Source organism: Bemisia tabaci, chromosome 4 (genome assembly GCF_918797505.1).
Source record: "Bemisia tabaci chromosome 4, PGI_BMITA_v3".
Taxonomy (NCBI): Eukaryota; Metazoa; Arthropoda; class Insecta; order Hemiptera; family Aleyrodidae; genus Bemisia; species Bemisia tabaci.
In genome coordinates, this window is record NC_092796.1 from 9,002,150 (window position 1) to 9,021,844 (window position 19,695).

Here is a 19,695-nt window from a genome sequence, read left to right on the forward strand (position 1 = left end):
CAAAAACTCCACTCATACGCCTTCCAAGCCCCTCATTTGGTCTATGGAACTGAAATTTTCGAATCGAACTCCGTCTCCGAATTCCGTTTCAAGGTAGCCGAAGTTTTTGTTCGTGCTAATTTTGCATCCCCTGAAATTTCCCTTTTGAAAATACAGTTGACGTGAATGAAATTTTCCTGTGCGAAACGGCAAACGTGGGCCTTCTGAAATATTTGACGAGTGAAAACAATTTAAAATAATTGAATAAAGAACGAAGCATAAGTAAAGCAGCTTCAAAGACTCTCTCATCAGGGTTCCTTACTTTTAGGTTTTCTTGTGCTTAACCAAATCTTCAAATAGATAACTATTGCCCTAAGTATCGCAATAACTAACTACCTATTGCTGTACGGAGGATGTCACTTTGCCTATCTGGAAAATTCGGAGGTAAAATGGACCGCGTGAAGCAGAAAACAACCAAGCCACATCAGCTATTGCCAAGTTTAATTAGACAATCTAAACGTTTTCTAGACAGGAAAACGGTTGTGTGGATTTTTGTGCAAATTTCAGTGAATTTTATGCATGGTCACGCAACTAAACTAACCTCTCGGCAAAGCGGGAGGTATCACCAGATTTGAAGGCGTTCTAAGCGTTCGGTTGGGTCACGCAACTAAACTAACCTCCCGGCAAATGCGGGAGGTATCGCCAGATTTGAAGGCGTTCTAAGCGTTTCGGTTGGGTCACGCAACTAAACTAACTTCCCCGCAAAGCGGGAGGTATCGCCAGATTTGAGGGCGTTCTAAGCGTTCGGTTGGGTCACGCAACTAAACTAACTTCCCGGCAAACCGGAAGGTATCGCCAGATTTGAAGGCGTTTTAAGCGGTCGGTTGGGTCACGCAACTAAACTAACTTCCCGGCAAAAACGGGAGGTATAGCCAGATTTGAAGGCGTTCTAACCGTTCGGTTGGGTCACGCAACTAAACTAACCTCCCGGCAAAGCGGGAGGTATAGCCAGTATTAGAAGGCTCTCCCGCCATTCACAAACTAACAGTTAACTAAGCGTTCACTAAAACTTGCCAGGTTCCAAAAGATTTTCAGGCATTTATTTCAGTCATATAAGATTCAGCAGACGACTGCGATGTGAGCCTTAGAAATGCATTATATCTTTTGCCCCGAGGAACTAAAAGTTCTGGCTCATCCAAAAAAGCACCTATCTGCAACAAGAGACTAATGCAGCATGACTGCAGACTCGGGAAAAAAATTCCCCGGGTTTTCCGTGACCATTGTCACAGAAAGTTCCCGATTTTCTTCATCGACAATTTCTACACGTAGAACTAAAAATGAACACATACTGGCATTGATTCCCTTGAAAATGACATGTGGCCCTTTTTCACGATCTGAATCATTCAACCGACTTGAAAACTTCAAAAATTCCCTAGAACTTTCAAAGAAATCCACATAATACTTTTCTTGTAAAAAATTAAATAGCCCGGTTAAATTTTGCAATAGCTGATGTGGCTTGGTCCCTTTCTGCTAAACGCGGTCCAAATGAAACAGTTTCAAGAACTCTCTCAGGGTTCCTCACTCCTGCGTTTTCTCTTGCCTAATCAAAGTTCAAATATATTACTATTGTTATAACTATTGCTGAACGGAGAATGTCACTTTGCATATCAGTGGCGTGGTGTGAATTGCGATATATCGATTGTTATGCCATATAAACCTATGGAAAAGGATTAATAAATAGGGTGTTCGCAGCGAACACCTTAATAATCGATTCTTTACCCTAGGTTTACATGGCATAATAATCTATACATCGCAATTCACGCCACGCGGCTGTTGCATATCTAGAAAATTGAAGGTAAAATAACATTCAAACAACAATGTGCGTAACTACATTCAAATTTTGCCTCGGCCAAACCTTAAGAGAGCAAACTCCACCGGGCAGAGCGAACCTGATCCCGGTCCAGACCAACGAGGCGGGCCTCTCCAAATATTTGATGAGTGTAAAATAATTAAAAATAATTGAATAAAAAACGAGGCATAAATAAAGGAGCTACATAGACTCCCCGAAACTACAGTTGACAGAGGAGGCTTTTCACCGGTGCACAGTGCGGCATGCTTATGGACGATGTGGACAAAAATCGTTACAACGATGAAAAAAGGATTATGGGCCCAAGAAGATGCTGATTCTGAAATAATTTTTCCCGTAGAATCCGATTCTGAAGCCAAAAATTCTCTATGATTGGAATTTTGGCCTCAAAAACAAGATGGCTGCCGAAAAAACCTCAAAATGATCCTTTCAATATTGCAAAATTTTAATTGTACGGATGCAGGTCTTTGAGGTGTCAATTCCTACGCAATTTTTCCCGTAGAATCCAATTCTACAACCTAAAATTCCCTAGAACTGAAATTTTGGCTTCAAAAACAAGATGGCTGCCATGAAACCTCAAAATAATCCTCTCAATAATACAAAATTTGAATTGTTCGGATGTAGGTCTTTTAGGTATCAATTCTTATGTAAATTCTCCCGTAAAATCCGATTCTGAAGCCAAAAATTCTCTAAGACTGAAATTTTGGCTCCAAAGCAAGATGGCTGCCAAATAAGCTAAAAGTGATCCTCTCAAGAATGCAAAATTTGAATTCTACGGATGCAGGTCTTTGGGGTATCAATTCTTATGTAATTTCTCCCATAGAATCCAATTCTGCAACTTAAAATTCTCTAGGACTGAAATTTTGGCTTCAAATACAAGATGGATGCCAAAAAACCTCAAAATGATCCTCTCAAAAATACAAAATTTGAATTGTACGGATACGGGTCTTTGAGGTATCAATTCTTATGTAATTTCTTCCGTAAAATCCAATTCTACAACCTAAAATTCTCTAGGACTTAAGTTATGGCTTTAAAAGCAGTATGGTAGTAAAAAAAAAAAAAAAAAAAAAAAAAAAAAAAAAAAACCGAGGTAAGTATTATGAGCCGCAAGATTTCAATTTGTTCATTCTTCATGAAAAAAACTGAAGTTGGATGAGAAATAACTAAATATTTATTTTGTATTTTTGGAAGGATAATAATTCCATGCACCAAAGATACCTTCTTGATCTTTATCATAGAATGAGCAAAGTCACAGTTGGTTCCTCTACAGATTTCTGAATACAACATACCTGCATGATTCATTAAAATGAATCAAAAGCACCCTAATTATCACTGACTTGTATGAAGAACACTGCAAACCAAGTGACGAGCACACATGCCGTCTCCCAAAACGGTTGTTTTTGGCCAAATGAATGCAGCCTATAATAACAGCCTGAAATATATTTCCCTTAATTTGACGCCAAAGTATAGTCAGTGGCAGCAGTAGGTAATTAAATCCATTAATTAGTGATGTAGCATCGTGGAGGCACTTTCTGAACCTCTGCGCATGCGCTTAAGCATTCTGCGCTTTGGGCAATGGTGATTCTGCATGAGAAATTATGACATCATAGGATTTGTGCTGCAGCGCAAATGAGTTTTAACATGATACAGGTCAAATCTTGGCATGACATATTATAACAAACAGAATCCCTCTCAAATCATCAAGGGGAATATATTCATGACTAGACTGATAATGGTTGGCATCATGATAAGAAAATGCAAGAAATAATGGTAATTTTAAGAATGCAGAAATTGGGAACTAAGCATTTCAACACCTAACTTCCTAATTAAGGGTCCTGAATGAAACGAAATGCAGGCCCTGATTTGCTCAAATATAAAGGAGGAAATAAATTTTCTATTGAGTAGAAGAAAATGAAACTCACCACGCAAATGTCCTGAGGACAAACCAGAAGGAAAAATACTCAAGAGTAAGTATTTAGTCACACACCACATTCAGAATTATTCCACTCATTCTCATAATGATTGAAAACACCACTGATTCTCCCATTCAAAGAGCACAGCCTTCTATGAGCTTCAAAAACTAAGGAACGATTAAGAACTGTATAGGATGGTGCGCACCGAACATGACTTGATTAACGCGCACAGTATTCAATATGACGATAAGTGGGTATAGATGAATTATCACTGCTAAATTTTTAAACAAAGCTGAAGCACAATATGTGATCATGCCATTTGTTTAAATAATTTTACAGCTACTATTGAATTGAGCAACGGATCTTGCTTTCATGAGAATTAGAGGTTTATACTGTTAACGTACCGCACTATCTGACCTCCGCGTAACAGTCAATACTCACTAATCAAGAAATTTCACTTGCTGAAAGGAGGTAAATTGTAAAGGCAAACTTTACCTGAACAATAGAGAAACCTTACTTCATTCAATTATGAGAAAAGAACATTTTGTGGCCTGAGATGTCAGGTCATTCTATTCACTGAGAGTGAGAACATTGAAAATCATACATTCTGCCGGGTAAAGGTAGATAGATATCCGCACTTTGTCTGGAAGCTTTATACATTTGAAATAAGAAGGTGTAAATATTTGTTACCATGGTTAAGAATGGACAACGAAATCTACAAATCTCCAAGTACTTATTAGCACCCAAGACACACATTTCTAGTGCTAGCTAATCTGTGTTTCACTCCCGGTTAACTGAACGAAATAGATCACAATTTTCTCGCTAAATCTGAGCGAATTTACCTCGGCACATGCATATAATTTGAGCTAAATACGATTGTATCTATTGATAAGCGAGACACACACACAAGACACAACTTTGTTTTGTTTACCATGAACGCTGTCCAGCGGGATTTGGGAATTCCCGCATGGGAAAACCCGTACTATGTTGCCGCCTTCAAAAATTGATGCATTTTAGGTTGAAAACATAACACTAAACTTCAAATAACAAAGAAAGTAGCAGCAACATGGGAAAATCCTTTGGCACAGTTATTCTAGGACATATAAGGAATAAGAAAATGCTAATATCTCAGGATATTTTGCGTATTTCTCGAGAAAAGTCCATTTGAAGTTGGCAACCTCGAATAAGCCCTATGCTACCCATGTAAAATCCCCGTATGCACTCATTACTCAAATTTAAAGTTCTTATAAAAAAATTATTAGCAGCAACATAGGAAAATCCTTTGGCACAGTCATTCTAGGACATATAAGGAATAAGAAAATGTTAACGTCCAGGAGTATTTTGAGTATTTCTCGAGAAAAGTTCATTTAAAGTTGGCAACCTCGAATCAGCCCTATGTTAGCAATGTAAAAACAACGTCAAATACCCAAACTTTAACTTCTTATAACAAAGATATTAGCAGCAACATAGGAAAAACCCTTTGGCACGATCAAAGTAGGATACATAAGGAATAAGAAAATGTCAACGTCCAGGAGTATTTTGAGTATTTCTCGAGAAAAGTCATTTTAAGTTTTTAGTCTTTTCCCCATATGTTTTCAATGGGGAAATTCATTCCCGAGATTTTTCCTTCAACTTTTCCCGCTTATCCATGGTGATCTACGAATGAAAATCACAAATAAACTATCATTCCTTGTCAGAAAAACGTTCCTCACCATGAATATCAAGAAAAATTGTGCATTTTCAAAAAAAAAATTTTGACGACTTTTTCGATTTTTGTCCACGGAGTGCCGCACTGTGCGGTGCCGGGGCCGCATGGCGATGCGGTAGGAAACTCCGGGCGGCTTACCGGTGGTGACAGAGGAAAATTGCGTCTCTCTTTCGCTCTGGAGATTTCAATTTAATGGCACTAACTCGCTGTCAGACGGGCTGTCGCAATAATTGAAATAAACGCCCGAGCCCGGCACTCAACAGCGCGGAGCTGAACTGTTGCGCCAACTGATTCCGCGACTCGCCAACGCGACGACGCGCTATATCCCCGCTGCCAGATGAGGAGCCCCTCCTCTGCCGATCCGCCGAAACGTCGCCGCGTCGCCAGCGCAACGCTCCGATGCACCCACCGGTCGCACCGATCAACAGTATTGATATGGAACAGGTCATTACTGCCGTGATAGCGAAGAGAGCCGTAAGTGCAAAAATGAAGTTTTGAGAAAATGGGCCTAGTTTCTTAGTGGAACATTTTATTAAAAGAAGCCTCCGTTCTGTGTCAAATCGCAACCAATCATTCGATAGGCTCGTAGAAATCATTTGGGGGATTATAACTCGACCGATTTTATTTTAAAGTACATGAAAAAGGTAAAATTCAGTTTCATGTTAGGTTAGTATTTGACAAGACAGCCGTAAGTGCTATCTTCTGCGTGCTTTTGTGGTTGCGTTTTGGACGCACAACAAACACATTTTCAGGTTAGAAATCGGCAGATGAGGGTGGCATTCCTCTTGAAAGCACTGTTTTCATTGGCTCTCATGCACCTACGGCTTTCTTGAAAAAAAAAAACTATGTCATTTTTTGTGCACTTACGGCTTTTTCATACGTCTCGTTTTCATTAAATTAAGATGAATTCTGCTGTTTCAGCTGTCTCAGTAATTTCATCTAAAAGAGTTTAAACGAATTTTGAAGAAAACTCGATTTTGAAAATTTTGCACTTACGGCGCTCTTCGCTATCACGGCAGATTACTGCCGTTACACAATGTATCGAGTCAATTGGAGAGGTAGGACATGAAATGTTTGACTAAAACTGCGAATTTCGATGCTTATTTCGTCACATTTTAAATTTCAAGGGATGCTTTCAGAAGAAAATTTCACGAGGAAACCAATAAAACCACTTTAAGAACCTCAAATTTTTGCAGGAACGGAGTTATAAGCGTTTAAAGTTTCCAAATTTTGTCCGACTTCACCCACTGACTAGATCCACTGTGCCAAGATAGCCTGTGTGGGCGATAGCCACGAGAGTCGTAAGTGGAAAAATTAAGTTTTTAGAAAACGGGCTCAGACCGCGCCTGGCCGGGAAATTTTATTGGATGAAGCCTCCGTCCTTTGTCAAATTGCCACTAATCGTCCAAAAGACTCTCGGAACTCGTCTGGATAATTAAAAATCGATCGATTTTATTTCAATCCCGTGAAAAGGGTACTTCTCATTTTCATGTTAAGGTGCTGAATAATAGTATCCGTTTTATTTACGTACCTATTATTAATTCACTCATTTCTTTTTTTCAATTTGATTAAAATATTCAAACCGACATAAATTCGTGCAACCACAACGTATTAATACAATAAGTGACATATTTTGTTATCATATCGGCAAAAATTGAGAGAGCTCCGGCCTTTGCAACGATTAGGTCTGAATGCATCTATTCGTGCTCTTGCGATGTCCATATTGCATACAAAAAAATTGCAGGCGCTCTGACTTTCTTGAACATAACGTATGACTGCAGCTGTTAGTTCTCAAGGGTTTTCTACGTTGAAGTTTAATGCAAAAATTAAGTTTTAAGAAAACGGGCTCAGAAGCTTCTGACTGGAGAATTCTATTGACAGAAGCCTCCTGTCTTTTGTCAAATTGTCACTTAACATCCGAAAGATTCTCAGCAATCGTTAGGATGGTCAAAATCGACCGAATTTATTTTAATCACATAAAAAGGGTATTTTACATTTTCATGTTAGGTTGGTGTTAGGCAGGACAGCCGTAAATGCTATCTTCTGCATGCTTTCGTGGTTGCGTTTTGGACACACAACAAACACATTTTCAGTTTAGAAATTGGCGATGTTAGCAAATACGATATTTTGCATGCCTCCTTAGATACCTTTTAATAAGTAATGCTCTACCTATTAAGGTACTATGGCACAACCACAACCTATCATAGACGCAGTATCTTAGATGCAATGCGGCAACTAGGTGTAGCATCTGGGTGACAAGAATTGTTAACGTTAGCTCTTATGGACCTTTCTTCCTACCGGTGTGGTGTTTATTCCATGCTTAGGCTTCGTAGAGAAAACAGGGAAAGGTACTTGAATAAGTTGGCTGGTCGCGTGTAAAGTCTAAAAGGGTTGTTTGGTAATAAAGGATGCGGTAAGAAATAAAGAACAAAAAATGGGGTCAGGATACCTCGAAAGCACTGAGAAAGCTTATTTGGAAAGGACCAAAGGCATAGGCCGGACACTAAAAGTCTGAGTAGGGATATACCGGAATTGGGTGGAGAAGAAGGTCATAACATTTCATTCCTGTATGTATTTCTGGACGATGAATACGAATTTGAACTTAGCTGGCAAAAGCCTGGCTCGGAACTTCACCCAAATTAGAAATGCTAAAACATGCTGAGAGCGTATTTTTTCCTATTTTAGGAAAACGATATGGTCAGAATGAAAGACTAATAATTCTGCATGTTGATTTCGATTTGAAACACCTACGTCAAAATCTGCGATGCCAAGTTATCTTAAAAAATTGTTGCCAGACGCGGCTGATGAAGATATTCCATGTAGCTGACGTTAGCATAAAGGAGAAATTCATAAATTACATTCACCAGAATGTTTTTATTTTATTTTAGACGCTTTCTTACATTTTACTTTACGCAGATCTGAACATCATTCATCTTTCAAAATTCAAATGCAAGAAAAACTCCCAAGAAGTTTCTGTACCGTCGACGATTATCGACTCCATCAATTTGACGGCTAAATCTAGATGAATATCTGATGAGACGGAATCAGACAGAACCGTTACCAAATTAAGGACTTTTGGGTTTACAGAGGCACAGTCTACGGTGTGTACCTCCCCCTCCCCAATATGCATATTTCCAACAGCAGTGGAACAGACTTTATATGCAATAGGGTTTCGGCGGTTTCGTGGAGGGAGGGGGGTCTCAGACCTATGAAAGCAAATAGATTGGCTTTTTGGCGTATAAATGTGGTATTTTGCGAACCCTCCGAATCAGCATTTTAAACCGAGATTTTGATTCTTCAAGTGCTATTAAAAAATTCAGCGTATTTAATTAAGTTTGCACACCAGTTTCCATGAGATTCGCGTATTACCGTCGCCAAATTGCAGGAGAAACGATTTACATCCCAGAATCTTGGATGGCTGTAGCCTCCTTAAAAAGCTCTTTGGGAAAAATCATTTGATAAAAAAGTCATACCTCCATCTATGGAACGCTCCTGCAGCTTTGCAGTTTGAACCTTGGCTGACTTGGTATGATAGTGGAGGATTTCAACTTGTAGATAAGGGTAGCTCTCTCAGCGCTCTCTGGCCCTCTGCGACGCCTAACCGCCACAAAACTCGGGACCTTTCACCAGTCATCATGACCTGGATACACGCTCAAATTTCCGTCAAATTCCGATCAAAATGATGATCAAGATGGCGGTCGAGAGTTATCTAGATTGATGAGTAAAATGTATTGAAACAGCGTGTTGATTGAAATAAGCATGAAATAAGCACGGTTGTGTGGAAATCAGATGAAGGATGAGCGCTCACAGTTCCATCATCTACCATCAAATTTTTGCAGGCCGCAGAAATTTGATGGTAGATGGTGTGCACCAGTCACCATTTGATCGGAAATTGATGGGGATTTGAGCGTGTAACCAGCACATCAGGGAGTTGGCACTCCCTCATCTCATCCAAAACTCCCTGTCGCCACCCTTTCACCGGGCGTCCTCTTCGTCTCCTCCCAGGAAGGAACCCAATCAAGCGTCTTTTTTTGCAGCCTCTCTTCCGTCATCCTACTATGACATGACCGTACCAGATAAGCTATTTGGACGTATTTCTATCAAACAGACCTACGTGGAGGTGAGAAATATGGGGTGTGCGCGTTAGTTCTCTTTGCGTAAGAGTGAATGAGAATAATAAAGCGCCAGTGACGTCAGCGGAAATGATCGAGCCCCAGAGCGGGGGCGCGATCTTCGTCGGGGGGCATTAACTCATGAGCCCTGTTCACAACGCTCTAGTGCCATGCCCGCGGCTCATGAATCCCGCATTCAGATGGCACATAGGTCTGTTTGATAGAATGTAATATCCCGCTTTTCCAATTCTTCAAAAGGAATCACGCCCACTTTTACATTGCTTCTTATGCAGCTTCGACAAGCGCACCCCATATTTCTCACCTGCACATAGGTCTGTTTGGTAGAAATACGTCCATTTGGTCAAGACGTCGAACACGATGTCATTTTCGACTTCTATTATCCGACGCACTCTATCATTACGGACCCGAACTCTCCCAGAATGGAGATGTTGCATGTGTGAAGAATTTAGGATTTGACTATTGATTCTCATGTAAAAGTTTGCGAGAAACACGATGGTCTCACTAAATTTCTCTGAAATCAAATCCCAAGCTCAAAAAAAGCTCTCAAGTTGAGGCCAAACGAGAGCATTCCAATGTCGCTAACCTTGCAAACATAAACGATCATCTAAACTAGTTTCCCCTCTACTCCCAATAAACTATGAATTCAAGACGAAAATTACCGTCGCAAAGTTTACTTTTTGCAAAGAATGCACCTAAGTTGCACAATCCCAGCAACATTGAAATGCTCTTAGTTCCTTTTTGCAAAATGCAATCCAATTGGTTGTTGCTGCAAAAAAATAGTTTCCCACAACCTGCAACCTGCTATACAATGCACCAGTGACCATGTAAGTTGGCCCGAGCACTAACTTTTCGGAAAAAAAAACCTTTCCCCTACCTGGTTTCTCACTTAATATCCGCCCGAGTTTCGCATATCTTCCGTTTCTCCTCATCGCAGCTTCCATCAAACCGCAATTGCCCGGAAACTATAGGACCGCACATCTTATCTGATAAGATCGTTCGCCCTTTAGACCGATTTTGGGGAGTTAGGCTAGACTAGTCGATGAGTCAACTGTTGATCTAATTTCATTACGTGAAAGTAGAAGAAAAACGGGGTAAAAAATCACTAATGTGTGATCAATTTTCAAGGACAATTCTGTAATTTCTCCTACGATTTTAAATAGACTAAAACGCGTAATATCCAAAATCTAAGCTCAGATTCGGATTCCTCGTGAAAAATTGATGAGATTTTATGCATCACATGTTAGAATAGCGTGAAGGAAAGAGGTTTAATGACGTAAAAAAAAAAAAAAAAAAAAAAAAAAAAAAACACTAATGTGTGATCAATTTTTAAGAACAATTCTGTAATTTCTTCTACGATTTTAAATAGACTAAAACGCGTAATATCCAAAATCTAAGCTCAGATTCGGATTCCTCGTGAAAAATTGATGAGATTTCATGTATCATATGTTAAAATAGCGTGAAGGAAAGAGGTTTAATGACGTAAAAAAAAAAAAAAAAAAAAAAAAAAAAAAAAAAAAAAAAAAAACAAGCAGTGAACTCCAACACAATGTGTTGATAAGGCGCGTCATTAACTCGCACATATCAACCCCTTTAGTTTTCATTTACAGAGATTTCAAAATAGGCAAACAGCATAAAAAGAGAATTCACGATCCAACACTGCGAGGTCAAAGACGCACCTTGACGAGACCGTGTATTGTGAAAGTAGAAAGCTATTCGATCGAATTTAAGTTTTTTGATCTGCCTCAAGCAAAATCTTATCAGATTCTTGAAGAAAAGTGCTACGGAATAATTTAAGCGAAGAAAGGAAAAATTCTGTCGAACTCCTAGAAGATAAAGTCGATTTAAAGGTATTTTGGGGCTAAAATACCCAAATCACCGGTAGTAAAAATCCCGTTATATTATTGAAAAGAAATTGACTCGATATAAATGCAATTGCAAATACGTCTTGATTTTGTTATTTTAAACGTCTTTCCATGCAAAGAAGTTCAACCATGTCGTTGCTTTATTCATTCATGAATTGAAAGTAAGCAATCTACATCCCGAAAATCTACTGATTTGCCGTAAAAAATTGCAGAAACTTGATATACCAGGTCGATGCACCCACTCGTTGAATTTACCAACCAATTTTGTGAGTGCAAATGTGTAAGAATCAATATGCTATAGTCATTTTGGGTGCATTTATTTTTCATGAAACAATAATAATTTCAATCCCGAAAAACCATCAATTTTCCGTATAAAATCGAAAAAATCAAAATATGTCAACTCCCCGACGTGAAAATTAGATTCTACGTATGTAAAATGTAAATACTTATGTATCGATATGCTGAACAGAACTATGTGTGGACAGTCAGAAGCCCGCGGCAACATTTATTCAACAGAAAAACTGTAAAAATTAGATAGGATTTTAGCCGCTTTGCCCGCCTCTCCTCGCTACTTACAACAAACCGTTCTTATACTCATCTCAAAATTTTTCTCAGAGCTTTGGGTTATTATCAGCTTCCATTTAAACTCCGGTTCGATGGCCGAATCGGCTGCCAAAAAAGCAAGCCACTGTTGAGGGGTTCTTTGAGAAATTCGTGATATTATCGGCTCTCAGGAAATCACCCCATGGCTAAAATTGGTGGTATAAATGTTTAAGTGCTTAAAATAATCGTATTCAAGAAACTAAGGAATTAAACTATGGAGTCAATTTCTTTTTAATAATATAACGAATTTACTACCGGTGATTTAGCTATTATAGCCCCAGAATACTTTTAAAGCGCCTTTGCGTTCCAGAATCTCGACGGAATTTTTTTTTTTTTTTTTTTTTTTGCTTAAACGATTCAAGAAACATTGTAGTTAAAAATATAAAGATTTTTCGATTTGGACGTATGAAAAATGTTTAACTCGTTCAGGCACACCGTGTATTGTATGGAGTACTGCTGTTATTCGACCGTTGTCTTCAGGTCAAAATTCTTACAAAGAAGCCCCTTGCAAAAGGCAAATTTTTTGTAATTTCTCCCAGTTTTTTCAGCGTTAGGTATATAAATGAATTGTTTGTCAAATTTTGAGGTCAATTATATTTAATTGTAATTTATACTTTCTTTTTTTCCCCTTCATTTTATTTTTCGTATCGAGGAGTCGAGGTTTTGTTGATTTCTTCGGATTTCGATTACTGTAACTTCTCTTCTATTCGGCCGATTTTTATGAATGAGGTCTCTTTTTATTTGTGTTTTAACGGAGAGTAAGGAAAAAATTGCTAAATACATGCGAAACAATTTTTTTTGAAAATTGGATGAATCCTAGCGTGACGGTGAAATGGTTAATGAAGCGTGAGTAATTGGGGTACGGGTATCGGCCGCGTTGGGACCCAAGGCCCATTGTTCTTCGTGACGCCGACGCAGTGATCAGGAGCGTGGGGACGAGAGGGCTTAGTGGACTCCTGTATGAGCCACGTTTAGCAAATGGTCTAATGAGTCTCGAGGCTCATCACAGATTGCACTTACCACTATCCTGGTGGCCCCGGCTATCAGAGCAAGGAGTACCAACTTTTGAAAAGGATAACAGTGTTGTGGAGATATGTCAAAGCAACGTTGTGAACAAAACGGAGTGAGTGAAATTCTCATTCAAGGAGTGCCGAACTGGTCAGCCATCCTCGAATCAGTTCGCTTGCTTCCGCTTATATATGCATATTTTAAATCAGCGCGTCGTACTCTTAGGCTTTTTTTAAAAAAACCAAGTAACGTAGACTCTTGGTATTCACTGCACATAAACTAGCGAGCCCCAGAATGAGAAACAACTTTAAATCATAATTATTGACGGATAAATAAACTTTTTACACGCTTTGGAAAATCTCAGAAGTTCGCGGTAGTCACTTTTCGGTAAGGAACTAGGGGACTCGGTTATTGTATCGAGGGGGGGGGGGGTCGAAACGATCGCAAAGGCGGTATACTACGTATACGCGCCAAAAAAACACTAATGTGTGATCAATTTTTAAGAACAATTCTGTAATTTCTTCTACGATTTTAAATAGACTAAAACGCGTAATATCCAAAATCTAAGCTCAGATTCGGATTCCTCGTGAAAAATTGATGAGGTTTCATGTATCATATGTTAAAATAGCGTGAAGGAAAAAGGTTTAACGACGCGTATAGATTCTGTCATACTACCCGTTTGAAGTACGCCGCCGCGCGGGTCGCCCGAGTGAAACCCAACGGGGAGGCGCCGGCCGGCGCTTGCGTTCAGTTTCGTCGCGAGGAATTTCTCACGATAAATTCTTATTCTTCCTCCTCCGCTGACCCACTGAGCACTACCCATGTTGCCACGTTTGATTCATATGCTCGAATCAGTATGTCTACGTTACGTCTCTTTCCTTCACGCTATGCTCGGGTATGATACATGAAATTGTATCAATTTTTAACGAGGAATCCGAATCTGAACTTCGATTTTGGATAACACGCGTTTTAAGTCAAATTTTCCAAATTCGAAAATCTGAAATAACTGATGTGGCTTAAAATGCCATCTCGGCTACTGTTCGATGGGTTTTCCTGAACTTCGGTGTCAGTGTATGATACATGAAATCGCATCGATTTTTTACGAGGAATCCGAATCTGAGCTTCGATTTTGGGGATCACGCGTTTTAAATCAAAATCTGTCAAAATTCAAAAAATTCAAAATTCGAAAATTCGAAATGGCTTAAAATGCTATCTCGGCTTCTGTTCGATGGATTTTTCTGAAATTCGGTGTCAGGAGGTATTTTTCGACGGGAAACTCGAATTTTTAGTCCTTTTTTTAAAATTATCAAATTCAAGATGGCGGACGTGGGCTAAAATGGTATCTCGGTTTCTGTTTGTTCGAGTCTTGTGAAACGCGATATCACACGGTATTTTTAAACGGAAAACTCGAATTTTTAGTCAATTTTTTAAAATTCTCAACTCAAAAATGTTGGATGTGGCCTAAAATGAGCCCCGGTTCTGGCTTCCGTTTCTGTTCGTTAGAGCTTTGTGAACCGCGAGATCAGGGGTACTTTTCGACGGGAAACTCGAAGTTTTGGTAGATTTTTGAAAATTCTCAAATCCAAGATGGCGGACGTAGCCTAAAATGCTATGTCGGCTCCTGTTCGATGTATTTTTCTGAATTTCGGTGTTTCGGGGGTACTTTTCGACCGGAAACTCGAATTTTTATATACATTTTATTTATATTTCTTTATATTTTGTATATGGTTTTTATGCCCCCCCCCTTTCTCGCGGACTCTCTTTTCATTTTTCTTGCCTCCTTTTCCCCTCCATTTCCCCCCTTCTCCCTTGCTTTCACTGCCCAACCTTGTTTCCTTTTCCTTTTTTCCCCTTTTCCTTTCTTCCTTTTCCCCCCTTTTTTCCCTCTCTTCTTCTTTCGTGGCGCCCCCCAAAGGCTGGCTCCCGTGTTAGCCGCACGCCCTGCACACGCCCTAAGTCCGGGCCTGGCCAAAATGGAGGGGATATCCCACGCTATCCCGAGAGTCCACTTCTACATCAAGACAAACTCTCCATGCAACGCTAGGGTGCAAATATATTGACAGGGCCGCCACCATATTTGGGGACTCTAAAATTGAAAACACGGCAACCCTGCTAATGTATTTGCTCCCTTCATTTGCATAAAGAATTTGTCTTGATGTAGAGGTGGACTCTCAGGATAGCGTGCGATGTCTCCTCCATTTTGGCCTAAATTTAAGAGCCTTTTTTGAGCTTGGGAATTGATTTCAGAGAAAATCAGTGGCACCATCGTGTTTCTCGCGAACTTTTACATAAGAATCAATCGTCAAATCGCAAATTCTTCACACACGCAACATCTCCATTCCTGCTGACCTCCTCCAGAAATCCATCTCTGTTGCTCCTAGCATATCGACGGTGAAACTACCAAACCACGTATCTCGTTTGCGGTGTTTAAAAATCTACGCTCACATTTTATTTTTTTGAAGTAGACCAAATCAATATCATTCTTTGAAATTTTCACGGAATTTTCTCCGCACGAAGAGGAATCACAGAAATTTTCAAGACTGGATGTTGAGTAGTTTTTCATTTAAAAAATGAAGTATGACAGGAAGTCTGCGACGTCGCAAACCGAGATACGTGGTTTGGTAGTTTCACCGTCGATATCCTATTTCTACGTATCGACGGTGTAAGTCGGCAATCACATAACTCGGTTTGCGACGTCGCAGACTTCCTGTCATACTTTATTTTTTAAACGGGAAACTACTCAACGGCAACTCTTTAAAACTACCGTGATTTTTCTTCTTGGTGCGAAGAAAATTCTGCAAAAACTTCAAGGTATGATGTCAATTTGTTCTCCTTTAAAGAAATAACATAGAGGCGGAGATTTTCAGACACCGCAAACGAGTTATGTGATTGCCGACTTACGTCGCTATACATACATAAAGTCGCTTCTATGGCGCCGCCTCGCGCTCTGCGACGCTCAATCGCCATTGCCCCCCATCCTCCCAGAGATCATCAGGCAATTGGCACCTTCTGATCTCCTCCTCCACCCCTTGTCGCCAACCTTTCACAGGACGTCCACGCCGTCGCCTTCCGGGAGGAACCCAATCGAAGACCTGCTTGGGCAACCGATCATCTGCCATCCTTCGCACATGTCCATACCAGACCAACTGCTTGGACCTGATATCGTGCACGATGTCCTTCGTTGGGGTTTTTAATTACTAAAGGACACCGTCGCTATGCCTCCAGAAATTTCAAAACTTTTTGTATGGCTCTTTATTCTTATGAGCTGATAATTATTCGCTGGTTTGAATGTTTCAGAATGTTGGGTGGCGCGGTTGGAAGGCACATGAGTTTGCGCGGACGCCGGGGCAGCTCGCCTACGCCACCCACGATGCCTCCGGGCTACCGACGCCAGCGGAGGGGCGGAACCACGTCCGACCACAAATCCTGCGCCCTCATCCAGACCAAAATCAAACTCGGCGATATCATGTGAGTACTCATCAAAACCGCATACCCGGAGGCGGATCCAGCAATTTGGCAACACCGGATATCCTCCATGCTAAATGGACTGAGTTAAGCAGGAAGGAGCCAACCCACACTTTGGAAAAAATTAAGTTATGAGTGGTTTTGAACTCAACCACTGCTCTACTATCTATTGTCAAAAATTCAAAGTTTTTGTTGGAGCAAATTTTGCAGGTTCAGGACATTTTGTCAACGATTTTTTGTCCACGCACCTTTTTTGTCCAGTAGTTTACGCTCACACGTAAAATAAGCAACGGTGATTTGGTCTAAGCGGTATATTTTAGTCGATAAAATTATATTGACAATATGGAAATGAGAAATTGAGAGAGAAGGAGGTGTTGTTATGGTTGCTCATTTTCTAAATGAAATGTTATTACTTTCTCCTTTTGAATCATCTTTTTACATGAAGCCGCAAGCTCCAAGAAGCACGCAATCTTTAGTTTTAACCCATTTGTACATCGATCTTTTAGAGTCAAATACGTCAAATTTTGATCGTTTCGTTGCGCGTACACCTCGCTGCAGCATAATAAAATCACAAAATGTAAAAGAAAAAATTAAAGTGCTTTGGAAATCATTAAATTTGACACGGAACCACCAATATTTAAAAAACACACATTACCTATATTATTATTCTCCTTTGATAAATTGATACATATTTTTTTCCCATCAATTTAAATGAGAATAATCAATGCAGAGTGTGCTAACATTACAAAATCATGAGTTAAAAAACGCTAAATATTAAAGCCTAACAAAGCGGAGCGGGAGGGGCTCATCGGCGCCTACAAACCTAAGTGGATACTTCACACATTGCACAATGCTTGAAGTATCCACTTAGGTTTGTAGGCGCCAATGCGCGTTTCGCGCTGGCCGCCCGCCCGCCGTGCGGCGGCGCGGCGCCTGAAGCAACTATTTCACAACAGAGGTTTAGCACAGTATTATACGAAATTGAACGTATTAAGAATGACAGGCATCTTTTAACAGTACAGGTCTTTCCTCGCAAAATAAATCAAGATACTTATCGTACACAAAAAAAATCTAAGAGCCTTTCGCTGAGGCAAATATAGAGGTTCATACCCGGTTCAGGTATAACAAGGTGGGAATTTCTGGAAAGATAATTAAGTCCTGTTATACCAAAGAGGTGTAGAGAGTTTTAGTGAATTTTGTCTCATGGAATTGACGCTCCCCCATTTTTACCAAAACACTCAACTATATATTGTTCTCCGTTGGACCAAACAGACAAAACAAAAGAACATGCAAACCCTAATTCTTCCAAGACATTATATATTTTCATCCAAAAACGTCGTGAGCAATTGTCGAATGTATTTACATGTGGGCCAATCCACTTTGGGTCTCAACTGGTACGTGGACCAAAACTCCCGTGCCGAAAAAACGCGTGGACGTAAATTACTGGAAAAAAACAGGTGCGTGGACAAAAAATTGTTGACGAAATGTCCTATAACCCAAAAGTTTAAAAAAAAACAAAGCTTTATTTTTCTTTTCTCTCCTTTCTTTGCCGTTTTTTTCAGTATGCCGTCTTAAGGACAAGCATAGTAACGACTCATCAATGACAGTTTCATTGATAGGAACAAAATTGGAAAAGTATAATAATAATACAATGAATTTCTCAAATATCATTGATTCTAACGAATCCGTCGCGATGAGGTTGGAATATCGAAACTCCATTTCTATAAGTTGCAAATTTTCCGCAGAATAATGTTACTGGGGCGTTCAGGTATCAGGTATTCAAAAATAATTCATGACTATGGGACTATCATGACCTCCTGACCGCTTCACGGTCCTACCCCGTGCGCTTCGCGACTCAAGCATCCGCGTCCATGCCATACTCTACCGAACGCCTCTTATGATGGTAAAATTGCTTCGACTTTGTAAGGGGGCAAACTCTGTGATGTTTCTTGAACAAACCGCGAGCAATATCGTTTTATATAACATCAGAGGAATTTTAAAAAGCTGGAGTAATAAAGTATTTATGTGGGTACACTGGAGATGAAACGATGAACCTTCACTCTCCGTTCACTGACAAGCTCCGGGTCGCGCAGCATCTGCTGCCGCTCTCTATCGGACTTTCCCTCAACCAACAAGGTTAGAGCGTCTGATATTTTTCACCAGAGAGCGGCACTCGTTCGGAAAATTCTGAGGAATAACGCTGCAGTTAACAACAGGCCGCGTCTCTTTCTAACTACCACGATTTTGCTTGAGCAGTTTTTTTAATTAAGAGCGACGCCATTCACGAAAAGAGTTTTAGTTTACAACATGTGAAATTATGAAAGGAGTTTTTAATTCAGCCTTTCCAAAGAAAAACTGTTTATATTCAATTTTTAGATGAGTATAAGTATACACTTTTCGGAAGTATCGAAGGTTTACGTCGAGCATCGTTATTTTTCCCCATTTCTTACTCTATGGTTACGTTTAATAATTTGAAGATTAATAATGACCTGTTCTCCACCCAAAAATTAATTCTGCGCAAAATTGTTGGAGCTTTGCATGATTATTGTGATACTTAGTCCTTCAAGTATCATTCGGACCAACCGTTTTTGAGGGGGCGAGGGAGGATACTTTAGAAATTTTCTCAGAAATCATCACCCATGTGTGTAGAGCTCAGCAAATTATTTTGCTTCAAAATAGTCCACTGGTAGTAAAAAATATCAGGAAAAACTTCTGAAAAAATTGTAAATTTTAAAAGTGTTACTCATAAAGAACTGTAAACTTTTATGTTCATAGAGAAATGTTTTAGTATTTTTGGAAGTAAAATTAACGAGAGGTAAAATTGAAGTAAAACAAGAGTTCGATTATTTTTAAATACATTTAATCTGCTGTAGCTATTTAACCCGGAAAATGGGTGTTTTAACTTTTAAAAAAATAGTATGTGCTCGTATTCTTAAATGAACTTTTTACGTTAATTTTACCAGGTGTAAACTTTACTGTAACATCCCAAAGGAGTCTCATAGAACATTATTTTTGACAGATTTTCAAATACCTTTTGAGAGTGCTTTTTTAAGAGGCATTGTTAGGATGGCAAACCAGGGTTGGGTCTTTAGACAAGATAAAACTTACAATGAATAAAATTCTTTCGCGTAAAGCGTACTTACTCACACATATAGGT

General features: G+C 39.6%; 1 protein-coding gene across 19 annotated transcripts in view; it reads left to right on the plus strand.

Moving 5' to 3' along the window:
- The window catches only part of cac (calcium voltage-gated channel subunit cacophony), a 400,227-nt gene that overhangs the window by 206,570 nt on the left and 173,962 nt on the right, over nt 1–19,695 (plus strand). For all 19 annotated transcript variants that reach the window (XM_072299262.1, XM_072299252.1, XM_072299260.1 and 16 more), the window contains exon 2: nt 16,371–16,541. In XM_072299262.1, coding sequence (XP_072155363.1) covers nt 16,372–16,541 — 170 coding nt within the window. In that variant the 5' untranslated portion in view covers nt 16,371. The remainder of the gene's footprint in view (nt 1–16,370; nt 16,542–19,695) is intronic.